Genomic DNA, 16462 nt, shown 5'->3' with positions numbered 1-16462 from the left:
GTACATATAGGTAACTGGGTATTTACCTAGCTTCAGTACACACACAACGGATGAGTGAGCTTCTCATACTTTTCTTCATCGTAAAATATTTACAGACTCAGGCACGCATAATGATATATAACAATGCAGGTTTTTGGTGCCAATGAAATTATTTCGTTATCAAGGTGCTCAATTAGACTGCCAAAGCTGGGGAAAGGATATCATTTACGTCAAAATGGATAGCATAACACATCTTTAATATGTTTATATGAACCCCTCTGACACACATGCTGGAGTCTATTTTACCGCCATTACTAATGTATTTTTTTTCTTTTCAGAATTTCTCGTCCCAAGACGCATCCTAATAACATTCTTCCTGAAGTGGAAGAAATGAAACTGCCGACACAACGTAAGTGTCCTACAGACACAAATCCAACATAACTCGACTTTGTCCATTAACAAGGGAAGTGATTTTCATTGTTCTCTACCATCATACCATTGGACGACCCCACAGTCTACTCCTGATTTCAACCTAGTCGTATACCGTATTAACTTACGTTGAGTAATTTTGTATTTGTTGGGTGACCGTTGTGTTTTCAAGGTCGATTTATGACGTTGGCATCCTTGACCAATCTTTCGTCTTAATTACATGTTGAAGGATGTTTCGAGGAATAGCTAAAGTTGCTGACATGACACTTTCGGTAAATACAGCAAATAATCTCACTGAAAATCATTCTGTCATTATTTTTGCGTAAGAAATTATTTTAATGTTGAAGACACAGATAGGAAATGGTCACATGGTTCGTTTTCACGTACCAAGTATGATTTGTCATTATGTTTCTGTGTAATTTTCATTTAGACGTTCTTTTACAGATTTAAACGATTATGTCTGACTACTTTTCTTCCTTAAAATCCACAAAAAAAAATCATTTTCATGTTATGTTTTGTTCGTGACTTAACCGCTCCGGGTTTCAATTCAGCGAATGATTGCATTGTTTTTGGTTTGTCGCATGCTTTTTTAAGAAGATATGAAATAATTTAATTATTGCCTTAGAAATGTATATAATATGTAAATACTGATCTGAATAAAGTAATTTTGAATATAATATATTATCTACGACTTAAGAGTAACTTTCTCAAACAAAGTTTTTAGGTGAACATTATGACGTAACGATTAAACCGAAAGCATGCGCACAAAGGATGTGTGTTTGTGATCTTTATAAATGGCATTGGCGTTGATTAAACAAATTGACCGTATGCTAATCTGCCTAGAATGAAAGAAGTGGTGGTGGGTGAGTTTGGTTTTACGCCGCTTTTAGCAATATTCCAGCAATATCACGGCGGGGAACACCAGAAATGGGTTTACCAAGTGAATCCACATCAGTTAAGTAATATACATGTACACCAATAGACTCTTCAACATCAACAACAATCCAACACAAATGTATTTACGTATATATATGATATTTACTGACTAAACTTCAAAGCGAATATAATCTAACGACCATTATAAACGCAAGATGGATGCATGTACAGTATACGTGTTTAACCTGCATTATACGGCCTAATTGGACACATATCAAACAGATGTTACATTTCAATGGACGATGTCGTTAAAAATGTTAACATATGCTTATCTGCAATGAACATTCTCAGTATCACTGTACATGATTTCAACCACTGTGCCGATGAAAGAATGTACGCAATAGTGTATGTTTTCCTTCCGCAAAGTTTGTAGTGATCGTGTGCTCAATTTCATACTAATTTGCAATGCATGCATACATACCTACAAACATACCCGCACGTACGCACGTATACTTTTTGGGTAATGTTTTTAGTTATATATAAGTTGAATCCTTTGCACCCGCCGTGTGCCAATCAATGAAGAAGATCTTCCAAAAGTGTCCTCATCGGTATTTGTGTCTTCACCCATTAACGCTTACACTGTATTGAAGTAACAATCTTATCAATAAGGCATCAGTAACAGACTCACCGTCTACAGACGTTACTTCACATACTATTCGCCAACGCACAGGTACGCCAACTAACCCACCGCCATCAGTCTACACAGAAATGCAACTAAGGTCCAGTTCGCTCTCTTATCAAGCAAAATAATGTTTTGGTTTGGTTGCTGTTAAACGCAGCACACAGCAATATTCCAGCTATATGGCGGCGGTCTGTAAATAATTGAGTTTTTACCAGACAACCCAATAATCAACAGCATGAGCGTAGATCTACCCAATTGGCATACGATGACATGTGTCATCAAGACAGCAAGTCTTACCACCCAATCGCCCATTGTGGCAAACATTGGTTACTGAAGTAGCAATTCAGACCCGATCTTCACGGGTCAAATTAAGAAACAGTGTAGTGGGGTGATGGCCGGGATATATAATTTTCAATTTATAGAAACAAACGCCAGACTATTTGCTTAGTCAACATTTATCTTCCTGTATATACGGATTTGTGAGTGAGTGAGTTTGGTTTTACGCCGCACTCAGCAATATTCAGCTATATGGCGGCGGTCTGTAAATAACCGAGTCAGGACCAGACAATTATACGGATTTGTATCTTTTATGGAGGTTTAGTTGAATTCAACAGTGTCACAACCATCCATTTACTCTTAAATAGGAGTAGTAGAGTTCTCATACGGTAAATGCCATCGGGATCTATTTTCGCGAGCAGCGTCTACAGCAGGTGCTTGTTCGGCAAGTGCATTTTGACTATTCTGAAAGCGGTATATCCACGTATTTACAGACACACATCGTTAGTGACAATGTTTGTCCCTGGGGAAGTATAATCACCTGTCAACGACGTACATAGATCATCCATATCAATAATGCCATTACTTAGTCCTTTTACGATCGCTCATGCCTGCTCAATACGATGTCAAATTAAAAGCATAATGACATTCTTTTTCGCCGATCCAAATACTTTTCCGACATTAATGATTAAATGTGGAGACTGTACTTACTCCAAACTAAACCGCCATACAAGTAGAGGAACATATGATTGATGTGGGTCATTCGTTGAACATGAAAGATTATTTAGGTATACGTGTGTACGAAGGTTCACTGACATTAATAAGAAAAGATTGACTTTGTGACAAAGCCCACACATATGCATACTGACGCGGTCTTCTGTTTTAATGAAGAGAATGTTCCGATATAAGTACAAGACGTCAATCTGGGATCAGTAAAGCCCTACAGTACATGACAGCTCGTAATACACCGACAAGCTGTTCGGCTCGTTAGACAAAGAATTAGGTGTTTTGTATGGTTGCAGTGATTCCAGATGTCTGCTACAACACCAACAATACACTGTCTACGATTATCGCAATCATGTTATATGAAATGTGTATACACTACAAACTTGTTGAAAACTATTTGCCTCACCTTTTACATTAACGAAGTTTCTTCCGTGGAACATCATTGCTGTAAAAGAGAAATGTTTTGGTCCTCTGTCTCTTAAATTCAAGAAACTGGGGGGAACATCTGCAATCAGGAAAGTGAGTGAGTGAGTTGAGTTTATGCCGCCTTTAGCAATATTCCAGCAATATCACGGCGGGGGACACCAGAAATGGGTTTCACACATTGTGTCGGAAATCGAATCGAACCCGGGTCTTCGGCGTGACGAGCGAACGCATTACCCACTAGGCTACTCCACCACCCCCAATGAAGAAGGAGAAGGAAACTACAGACACAGCGTCATATGCAGGATCAGGAACCAGAGTTGCAGTTTTGGAAAATGAAAAAGCAAACGATTTTATCAGAAGGATGAGGGACGGTAGCCTGGTGGTTAAAGCGTTCGCTCGTCACGCCGAAGACCTGGGTTCGATTCACCACATGGGTACAATGTGTGAAGCCCATTTCTGGTGTCCCCTGCGGGCATTGGTGTAATAATAATAAAACTAAACTCACTCACTATTAGAAGGATGGAACGTTGTACTACACTTCATTCTGTATTTCCTTTGCATACAAGTTAAAAAAGATACAATGTCTGGGGCCCATTCCCACCCAACACGCCTACATTAATCAGTTAGTTTCACGACCACTGATATCTGCTAAAGGCGATGTAAAATGAAAACTTAATAACATACTTGTATAGTATTTCCCCATTCCTTTTTAAGACAGTAATAACATGAAAGAGCAGAGCATGGCTATTCTAGTCTAAACTATCAGGTCAGCTCGTATAATTATATGATTCTAAAATGAGGAACTACGCCACAATGACTCTATCACTTTGCCAGCGAAGACATTGTAATGTGTGCCAGGTGTTGCCAAATGTGACACTGACATAGTCGCCGTATAATAGATTATTAATTATAGATTGAAATTGGTCATCATATGCGCATGCGCACACACATTCACACATTTACGATGCCGCTTGAACTGCCAGTTGTTCGGACGCCTGGCTTCCTTTGGCGAATACCTAGTGTCGCCTTGATTTGTAGTATGCCATATATCACCATTAGATTGCCTCTTGATATTTAGAGAGATAATCGGCATTGATTGTTATCTAAGAAAAACAAAAAAAGATAGAAATACATTGAACTGACAAGTATTTGTTCGTATGCTGAAGCAATTTGACGCTTTTGACATGACTGATGTCGGATCCAATTACTGATTTCTACTGGAATCAAATGTTGCGCGTCCTTTTGACTTGTGTTTGTGTCAGGTGTCATCAGTTGGACAAGATAGCGTTCCCAAGACGTTTCGTATCTTTACCCAGATACTGAATCACAAACACATGCTCATGATACAGCCGGAATCCAACAAGTCTCTCTGCTTTCATGCCCGGCCGTGTCGTACCAAAAGACTTTAAAATATGGTACTTGTTGGTCCCTGTCTGGCGCTCGGCATTTATGGCTACAACAAGGACTGGTCGGCTCGGAGTCAGTATAATGTGTCTGGGTGGGGTATTCATGCTTAACTGCGGCATGGTATCTCAGTGAGCTAGCAATATAAAACCAGCTTAGGTCTGGGGTAGTACAAGCAGCCACACATACACACGCATGCACGTCGAAATAAGGACGACGTTAAACCCCATTTCACCTCACCTCACCTCACCTCACCTCACCTCACCTCACCTCACCTCACCTCACCTCACCTCACCTCACCTCACCTCACCTAACCTCTTTGCTTTCAGTAAAAATGATTCATTACCAATCTTGTGATATGTGCATGCGGTAAGAAGCCATTTTTGAGGCAGTTTCCTTATGACCACGGAACTGTGCATGGTGGGTGGTGATCGTGCTAAAACGACATCCAATGATCGAGGGAAAACAAAGCGCCTTTGAGCAGTTGTACTGGATATCGGCGCTATACAAATGTATGTATGTATGTATGTATGTATGTATGTATGTATGTATGTATGTATGTATGTATGTATGTATGTATGTATGTATGTATGTATGTATGTATGTATGTATGTATGTATGTATGTATGTATGTATGTATGTATGTATGTATGTATGTATGTGGCGCTATACAAATGTTTGTATGTATGTATGTATGTATGTATGTATGTATGTATGTATGTATGTATGTATGTATGTATGTATGTATGTATGTATGTATGTATGTATGTATGTATGTATGTAAAACGTATAACCGTTGAAATAGTTTGCATGAAGGAAAACCTGATAACATTGGGATTGAATTATGAATAATAGCCGTAATTTGTAAACCTGACCATGAAAACGAACATGCAAAAATATAAATAAATACGATTTTAAATCAAAGAATTTGTCAGTGCTTTAAAGTAATGTTTTAATATTAATGATAGTAAAAGTAAAGACGATTATTGACAATATTCAATAATGATACAGAATGCCTGTCGGAAATAATCAACATGGTATTATTATTACGTATCACTTATGTGAAAGCAAGAATATTATGGATCAGTTCAGCAAAAGCTGTTATGATTGATCTGCCCAGCGATTGACCTTTCCTTTATCATCCAGCTACATCGTCACGATATGGCTGAGATATTGCCAATGTGACGTTAAATATTAACTCACTCACCAGCTACAACATCATCCATTTAACGTCTAACTAGAGTCTCTACCTTGAACCAGATGATATTTGAACTGCACATCTGATGTAGAGATGAGAACGTTGTGTAAGGAGAGGAAGCCCAAGGCAACAGCATGTCATATATCCTATATAGTGTTAGCTATTAACATTAAGCGTGTGTGTCATGTTCAACGGAACTCATGGCCTCCGGTAGAGAGGTGTCAATTAAATAATGACAGCACTGTTGAAATCAAAGTGAGAAAATTATGAAGCCTGGATATTTTACAACACTTCATTCATCGTTGCAGCAACTTCTGGATCAGAAGATACGACCATTTCATCTTGACTTCAAACCATGGTGAAATTAAGGAAAGGAATATTTCTCGTCTTCATGAACACAAACCGAGTTTGTTAGTCGAATTGGTTTGCTAATGATAAGTACTCATATGTTTTTGCACAGTCGCATATGTGATGACCAAATATGTGAATGACGTTTTACGCCGCTTTTAGCAATAATCGAGGCACGTAACGGTGAAGACCTCAGGTAGGGACTTTACGCACAGCATCCATGATGGGGGTCGAACCATGGTGTACGTGAAATAAACTAACGCTCTAAGCACGAAGCAGATCTACAGTGCACCGACCATAAACCAACATGTTTTTGTTTACTCTCCTCGTGTTTGTTTGCGCACATTAATCACCGCTACTACTCACTGGACTATAAGGAGTGTTTCTGTCAGCTGGATACATCCACGAAATGCATTCGGGTATCAGTAAGTATCCTAACACGCTCCTAATCCCCAATACAGTATACCTGGCCAAAAGCGGCGTTACTGTATCGATTGCAAAAGAGTGAGTGAGTTTAGTAATACGCCGCACTCAGCAATGTTCCAGCTATATCGCGGCGGTCTGTAAATAATCGAGTCTGGACCAGACAATCCAGGGATCAACTCCATTGCCAAAGACCTGGGTGTCGTTGTACAACGAGGTCTTAACGGTAGGGTGACCCTAACTCCTATATCAAAACATTGACAACGGTAGTCTTAGCGATAAGGTTGTTTTGTACAACGGCACCCTTGTTTCAGGAAAACAGAATGTCCGCAAATGTAAAGGTGCCGTCACAAATACCCCGATTTCGTCGACGGATACCGCAAAGAGGGTACAATACACCACAGTATAGCCTCGCACTTGGGGTAAAAAGTAGCCAGTGGAAGTATTCAGAGGACGGAAATCAACCCTTTCCGTGCTGTGATACTCACAGAGCTGTGGGACATGGGTGTTCATTACTGCAGTGTTCTTCTCCATACCGTCAACGTCAAATAAGTAACAAGTGGTTACAATGTGCGTAGACATTCACTGTACGGTTAGTCATCAATGCGTGTCACACCAATTCGTCGTACAAAATGTTCAAAGATTTGTGTAATGTGAAGATTATACGTTATACAGCTTTCCCATTGGATCGGAGGCCGCTCAGTAGGCACGTTCATACCTTATGCACGACTCTATTCTTGTACTGACGTAAAGGCCCTCAGACTATTTGGCCACATCGGGGGTGAACCATGTAACCCATCCTGGGTACAAAAATAAAATCCAAACGCCTAACCGGTCAACTTGATCGGACTTGGCAGGTACCTTTCACCCTTGGTGCGTATTCCAGCGTTTATCCATACCATATCGCTTTGAAACGGTTGGCCAATCAATAGACACGGGTACAATTAAATGAAAATACCCATCGTTTCTCAACTTGGACTGAGGCTGTCCAATCATTGGAACGTCTTTCAGAACGTTAACTTTGCGGTTCCTAATTCCAACAAAAGTACTTAAAGCTGCCAGGACACATTTTACTGCAACAAGAATAATATTACTGCTACAAACTTGTTGGTGAAGTGGTCTCTCTATTGACAAGAATTTTGCCAATATTATTCATACATGGCTTCTAATATGGCAACAGTCATTGACAAGTTGTTAAAATATGACCCACATCGTAAAGGTAAATATGCAAAATGTTGCTTTGTCCAGAGAGGGGAATTCAATGCGTGAAGTTCTCATTGATAAAATCCACAAACACAGAAGGAAGAAAGATAACTTTAATATATCTAATCTGTCCAAACCAATTTATAACTTCATTTATTGAGTTATAAAACACTTTTTGTGAGATTAGCAACACATAAGAATACATAAAAGGTCAATATTCTTGAGGAAGACATCTGCCAAAACAACACATCAGTACTATCAATCGTTGCTAGAAGCTAAAACCGGAAGTCAGGATCATTCCTCTTTTGTGGGGGGATAGTACTTGTATAGAAGACGTAGGAATAGATGAGGTGAGGTGAAATTGGGTTTTACGTCGTACTTGAGAATATTTCGCTCATATGACGACGTGCATGCGTGTGTATGTGTATGTGTGGCTGCTTGTACTAGTCCAGATTTAAGCTGGTTTTATAGTGCTAGCCCACTGAGATACCATGCCGCAGTGAAGCATGAATACCCCACTCAGACACATTATACTGACTCCGAGCCGACCAGTCCTTGTTGTACCCATTAATGCCGAGCGCCAGGCAGGGACCAACAAGTACCATATTTTAACGTCTTTTGGTATGACGCGGTCGGGGATCGAACCAACGACCTTCCGCTCTCCGGGCGGACGCTCTAACCACTACACCACGGAGGCGGTTACGTAGGAATATGAGTACAAGAACTGGGTAGTTGAACTTAATCTTCAGTTATATTTCCGATATCGTATCATGATGGCTAAAATAGCCATTTCCATTCCACTGATTTACTTATTAGCACTATATAGTAATACATGAGACCACAAAAAACTCTGTTTCATTTTAGAAATATATTCATAAAGATTGAGTGACAAAAAAACTAAACATCCACTCTAAACAAATGTCAAGCAATATTCTCTAATCGTTACTTTTCACAATTCATGAGGTACCTCTCCGAGCATACGCTATCTGTCTCTGTGACAAGTGTCATACGACGTCGTTTGATGCCTTCCTAAACCTTTCAAAACCATTCGAGAACTGACGAAACAGACCAGAGCAATGATGTCAAATGTAATTCCCTATTTGATTTAGACACATGCTATGATTTCCTTTTTTGGCCAGATAAACAATTTTGCCAAACGTGTTCGTGCTTTTGGTGGATGCCTTTGGTGGCATATGCATACCCTTCGCGAACCATTGGCTTCATCATTCATTGATAACTACTAATAGATACACCCTCACGGTTTAATCGGAAACGTACACTACAAAACAAATGTCACATATATAGGTTTGTCACTTTTATACAACATTCAGCGAGGGCGCCGTGATATAATTGAAATGCAGATAGACTCAGTCAAATACTCATCTGTATCCGAAACGGATGATGATTACCACTGCTTTTACGTCAACAGTTTGTGTATCTTACACGAAACAAACACATTTGCGCTCAGTGCCTCTTCCTAATATCTGGATTATACATATCGACTTAATTAACGCAACATAGACGTGTGTTTGTTGCCCGTACTACAATGATATGCCTTGAGTTATATATACAAAAGGAAAACATATCGCAACACTTTTGATTTTTAACCGCCATATGGCCATTTGTATTCATATCAAAATTATGTTTGTTTGTGTTACCTGTTGCTTGTGAACGCAGCATCGACGTGTATATTTGCCCGAAACACAATCATATGCCTTGGGTTACATACACACAAGGAAAAACGTATAGGCACATTTATGAGTATTAACTGCCATATAGCCATTTATATTCATGTCAAAACTATATTTGTTTGTGCTACGTGTTGATTCCCACACTGAAACGAAATAGTTAAGTGGGAATCGATCCGTAAGGGAACTATGTGTGAAACCAACCAGCAAAGAAGTGTGCTGTAATTAACAATTGTATCAAAAGAATAAACAAAGTTCACAAATCAAATACAAATCAGTGCAAAATCGTCTGTCAGGACAAATGCAGGGTTAAGAACAGTAATTACTGCAATCAAGACAATAGTGGTAATAGCTAGCCACCTCTCAGTACCATTGTTCCATCTTGCAGTTAGGGCAGGTTCTCGTATGACATGAGGTGTAATGCGAGATGAGGAGGCAATAGCGCCACTTATATACACAAAAATAAGTTTCTAGAAACTTATATGCGAGGACAGATCTTTCTAATATATTCTCTGCATCAGAGGAAGGTTCCAGAACATCCCAACACTCATAGTACAAGTCTAAATATAGCACACCACTGACCATCATTGAACCTACAGGGGCCGTGGGGTAGGCTAGTAGTTATAACCTTTGCTTGTCACGCCGAAGACCCAGGTTCGATTCCCCACATGAATACACTGTGTGAAGCCCCTTTCTCGAGTCCCCGTCGTGATGTTGTTGGAATATTGCTAAACGTAAATCCATACTCACTCACTCGCTGAGCCTACAGGTACAATGTATAACTGGGGAAACATTAGAATCATCAGTTTGTAAGCTTATTTTGACCATTCGTCATTGATTTGATATATGCACGTGCTACGACTAAAGAAGTGTACTCGTCATTAAGCAGATGTCAGAAAAAGTGTTCTTACAGCTGGATAACTTTGAAAACCTAATGACGTTAAGGTTCGTCAGCATTCCGGTCGCCCATGGGTAACAGCTCCTAGAGAGGATACCGCCTTTCACAGATTCATAATACTGTATCGTACATGTCAAGTCGTTTGTCCAATAGAATCGTATGAAATTGCCTAAAATAAGGTATTTCGGAAAAACGTCTATTGTTACCCCAAGAGCGCAAAGCAGCACGACTATAGTTTTGTATGAAGCTCGATGTCACTAAAATTCGACCTCATGGGGAAGGATCCACTAGTCGGACGAAAGCTGATTTCTTTTGTTTATGACTGATGGTTGAGCTCGTGTTTAGTGCCACAGAAATACTGCATATGGACAACGGAATATCTTTAATGGAGGGGGTTCATTGATGATGTATGGGTGCTTCTCACATAAATGTAAGCTTGACCTTGTGACAATCAGACAGTAACTGATTGGACAACGCTACATCATTGACAGAAAAGAGTCTTTGTACCACATTTCGATGACCATCCGCAAAACACAATGCCAGTCCCCATTGACGACAATGCTGGACCACTTCGTGGTGATGTCATACGTCAAGAGGCCCATGTGGGCAATGCGACCCAACCCAACTCAAGCTCACATTTGAACCACATGACAGCCCCACATATCACCAGTGAATTTCAGAAACCAGAGTCTGTGCTGCACCCTAGTGGTTAAAACGTTACTCGTTACGACGAGCGTCAAGATTTGAGAAAATTTCTCCTCGTGGTGAGGAATATATCTACAGCACACCAATTGTAATGCCAAAGTTACATGTACATGAGCATATGAAGACTGATCTATTTACTTCCTCTTCGTTTAAATGTATCAAGCTTGTTAAGGTATAAACCAGTCTTTATACCAAATCTACGTATCTTCCCAAGTCAACGGCAACTGTTTAAGTCCACTTAATAATTATATACGAAAATGTTGACTTAGCAATCATCAACTGTTACATTAGCGTCTGTTTCGAAATCTCTCATTGAAACAGAAACACAATTTACATGTCAAACCTCTCATTGAAACAGAAACACAATTTACATGTCAAACCAGTCTTTTAGAGAAAGCAGCCCATTAAGGCCACTTTCAAGATAGTGATATATGAATATATGCACAGATCATCCATCAAATGTATAATAAGAAACGATGCATCTGCATAACGTTAAAGTTCTAAATGTTAGAGTACACTATGTCCCAAATATGATGCTATGTTTTACAAAATGCAATTTTGAAATCCAGATTACCAAAAGAAATAACTGCCGTAGAACATGCAATGATGAAAGGTCAACCTTCCTCCTTTTACATCTCCAGACAGATTGCTTGTCTCGTGAGAAAACAATTGCTCATTAGGAGAACTTTCCATGTTAGGTTTTCTGAGAATGGCTTCCATAAAAGTATACACCGTCAGCAGATTTGTCGTTCAACTGGGAGACTCGTTTGCATGGCGAAAGCCTGCGAAGCAACGTTTCTTGAATATTTCAATGAAAAAAATTACATTGAGTCACTTGGTGTTGTGTATATTAAGGATGGATGGATGAAAACGAAATGTAATCTAGTATTTGGTATGATGGATACAAGGCTTAGAAACGGCCATCACACAATGATCAATGTTTCTTACCTGGTTGTTGCATGATTTAATTATCCTTTTAAGAAATAAAACGCACGTAACATTTAGTTATGTTTAGAACTTCCAACAATTAAAGTTTAATTACACATTTGGACACATTTTACACATACAAATGTTGTTACTCAGCCGTTAAATATCATTCACATATCATTCCCGTGAGTGAGTGAGTGTGTGAGTGTGTGTATGTTAAGGCCGCATTCAGCAATATTCCAGCTCTATGGGGGCTGTCTGTAAATATTCGAGTCCGGACCAGACAATCCAGCGATCAACCGCATGAGCAGCGATCTACGCAGGTTTCAACCAAGTATTCCAGCAAAGAAACGACCTGAGACGTGTTTACAATAAATCGATTATACGCTGTAAGGCATGACACAAATGCACAAAGTGTGATCAATCGGACAATCAGACAGATAGCTCAGAGCTCACATGCAGTCATAACATGCAGAAAACCAACAGTCGGATGTTGAGGTCGACAAGACAAGTTTTGGTCAGCGGAGACACAGATTTGGGGTCAAACACATATATGCAATATATTTGCGCCTGAGAAACCGTTACTCTGGTATCTCCCAAACATATCCGCTTCTTACATTGATCACATGTTGACAAATGTCCCTCCAGTGAAAACTTGTGTACGTTTGTTTTTGTTTAACACCAAATTCATCAACATCACGGTTCTCTGGATCAGACAAACAAGGGAGAAACATATGAACTATATTCCAAGCCACAGACTTGCGAGGACACTCAATCAACCAAATCATAAAGATTCAAAACTATTAATAAGGGAAAAATATAACAAGCGTGCAATGCCTTTCCTGGCGTTTCAGCGATATACACATGAAAACAATATCTCAACACCCCATATTTTTAAAGTATCAATAGTGAGTGAGTGTAGTTTTACGCCGCCCGTAGCAATACTCCAGCAATATCAAGGGGACAACCAGAAATGGGCTTCACACATTGTACCCATGTGGGGAATCGAACCCGGGCCTTCGGCGTGACGAGCGAACACATTAACCATTAGGCTACCCCGCCGCCTGTAAGGTATCAGTATATTACCTTTAATCTTAGAACTGGAACATATCCAAACCTCTGTTTAACCTATCTTCCTGATCAACTGATACTCCAGGAATAGAGAAATGGTTAATATGAATGAAGAAAGAAGGTAAAAACTGTAGTTTCTTCATAGATGCAAACCTGGTATGTGCACCCAAACAATGACACACTCTTTAGTGTGAGAACTATAACTGACACGTGCGATCATTTTCTAGATTCTGGCATACAATCCTCACGAAATCATATAAGTATCAATAACCTGCACAATGTCTATATCTGGTGTAACCTCCACCAACTCTAATAACATCCCTCTTCCTCATTGACTGTATCAAATGTTCAGTTTGACGTTCTTGATGGAAAACCTTTATCCAATCCATCAAGATTGTGTACTGGAGGCTCTCTCTGGCGTATTCATGTCCCAGGAATCTGACTCCCGGTGAGCCATGGTAAAGTTGCTACCGCCTCTTGACGTAAGACATCATCAACTGCACGAGTACGAAGCGGCCCAGCGTTGTCGTCAATGAAGACCGGCCTTGTGTTTTGCGGATGGTCCTCGAAATGTGGTACAAAAACTGTTTTCTGTCAGTGATGTAGTGATGTCCATTCAGATATTGTCTGAGTGTCACAGGGTCACGCTTAAAGTCATGTGAGAAGCACCCCACATCATCAATGATCCCCCTAGCGAAACGGTACTTGCTATTCTATTGTGCATATACAGCTAAACACGAGCTCGGTCATCAGTCATAAACAAAAGAAATCATTATACTTGTTCCTGTCGTCCCACAGAACAAGGAAATATCAAATGCTGTCTGTATTAAGCATGCTGTCCTGCAAAGGCAGCTTCCGCGAAATACTTGACTGATCGATGGAGAACCTTGATCTATGCCTTGATGGAGAACCTGAAAATCATTTTTTCTCCAGAATTTAGCAAGTTAAAGGGTATATACAGTATGTCCTCCTTTTCACGCGCATGATTATTATCGATATGGACAATAACTAGAACCTATATATTGGTTAACACGGTACAATGCTGTTCAAATATACCAGTTATAGAACCACTTGAACCGTATTTAGCTAAGATCATATATTTATGCAATAATTGCATTTTAAACATGGATCATTTACTTCCGTTTCACGCATCATCGTTCTATTTGTACATACATCAAGTGTTTAAACATCATTCACTTTAATCCCATGCATGCAATATCAGACTAAGAAGAAATGGTCATGGTTTACTCATAGCGCAGATATAGTGTTTGCTCTGCGCGAACACTCAATACAGCTGTTGACATTTATCCAGCCACATCGTGGGGTTACATCATTAGGTTTCAGCGTTACAGACATTAACCTCCCTCTATGAACTCGAGAGTCAACGATTGCCCCTCCACGCTACTCATAATAATTGATTATCAAATGCATGATTGTAAAACAAATATCCTACTCCTATATAATGTCTAGCATTAAACAACGGTCATATCGTAATCGTAATGCAGTAAAATTAATAACGAATAATTGCACCTTTAGAAACCCATATATCTTCACACACGGCAGGTTGTACCAATAGGCCAGGACATAATTACAATAAACCTTTGGAAACTGGCATCGATATAGACCCCCTGGATATCCATGGCTCTTGTGTCCCAGAACGTGTAATGGTATGTGGAACTGTGTGCAACACATTAGGCACAAATGAGGACAATTTACGCAACGCTGGTGGTGCAAGGTAGTTGTTTGGGTGACCGGGGTCGTGAGGCCATGCTTGACTCCTGCGATATCTAGGGCTTCTCTCCCGCCAAACACTGAAGCACAAGCGCCACATATGGTGCCTTTTACATATATATATATGTATCTATTTATATATATATATATCTGTTCTCCCAGTAATGAAGGGGTACCCGGTAGAATGGGATACATTGTAACTGCACAGTAGATACAAAATGAAAAATCGAGTGAACAATCACCACCAACCGATGTATTAATGTAGTGCCATGAACATTCACTTGATGAATGAAATGTTATATTCTAAACAGATACATAATAAGAATAACAAGGACATTTTTGTACGATAAGATTAAAATGAATGTGTATCAGGAAATCAATAAGTATGTGGATTGAGTGTTAACCAGTGTATTCAGGAAGGTGTCGAATCCTACTCATACTCTAAACCGAAGGGCCGGTTTTCAGGTGGATTCAATATTTACGGACCACGGATTGTTAAATTGTACCACTTCACAGACGACTCCTGGTCAGTCTGGATACACCACATTTCGGACGTCATTCACCGCAACGTACCCGTAATGTTTCTATTACCCGGATGAACACTCGTGGAAAGCTCCTTCAAGATTAGCGGATTAGGGGGATTCTGGTGTTGCTTACTGCCATGACGTCACGTAAAAATAGACGAATCAGAGTTAAACACAAACAAGTGAAAGTATGTGCTACAGGGAAAGGGGACATACTACATTCATGGTAATAATTGTAAGCGCCCAGTTATATATTCCAGCTGACACTCACGATAAGGAAGGTCAACTACTAAAGGATCTTCCCCAGAATCCGTATCATTACATGTAATGGGCAACCTTTACGATACTCCAGCTCCTCATCACTACATAAAGGTCAGCTGCAAATGTGCACCATCGCCTGCCCTGCTACATCCCTTTGATATGTTCCTCACATCTTCAGGGTACCTAGACGACTTGACCCTCTTTCGCACGTGACAGGCAGATTAGACAAGGTCACTGAAAGATCGCATTAAATATGTCTAAAAGCAGTGACATTGATTAATCAGTCATGGAGTAAGCTTTCTATTGATTCTGAGACTCTCGTTGATTGCACGGACAACGCTCTGAATGCTGCACCTGACCATTTCCCACAGTTTTTGGTTAGTTATTTAATATACTCAATTAATATCCGCGCTCAAGGTGTTACTGGTGGCAACGAAACACAAATGGTTTATGACTGGCTTTGTTGTACGTGGTGTGTGTTTGTTGACAGCAATTAACTGCACGATGATGCTTATTTGCGTAACACGTAACAATTTGTGTTCTTATAACGACCTTTTGAACTATTTACACACATACAAAGAGGAAGTGGACGTGCTTGACATTTTCTGTTGTTCTTGAATGGTTATTAGTTACAACACATATGATTGATTTCCTTACTGTACTATTGGGGGTCTTAACTTATACCTA

At 39.8% G+C, this 16462-nt stretch overlaps 1 protein-coding gene across 1 annotated transcript in view; it reads left to right on the top strand.

Annotated features, from left to right (window-relative positions):
* LOC124289671 (buccalin-like) overlaps positions 1-1178 on the top strand; it is a 39666-nt gene extending 38488 nt beyond the window's left edge. The window contains exon 3 of the mRNA XM_046726279.1: positions 318-1178. Within this exon, the coding sequence (XP_046582235.1) occupies positions 318-344 (27 nt within the window). The 3' untranslated portion in view covers positions 345-1178. The remainder of the gene's footprint in view (positions 1-317) is intronic.
* The last annotated feature ends 15284 nt before the right edge of the window (positions 1179-16462 follow it).

Source organism: Haliotis rubra, unplaced genomic scaffold, assembly GCF_003918875.1.
Source record: "Haliotis rubra isolate DU_JTF1 unplaced genomic scaffold, ASM391887v1 Scf446, whole genome shotgun sequence".
Taxonomy (NCBI): Eukaryota; Metazoa; Mollusca; class Gastropoda; order Lepetellida; family Haliotidae; genus Haliotis; species Haliotis rubra.
This window is presented reverse-complemented; position numbering and strand designations above follow the sequence as displayed.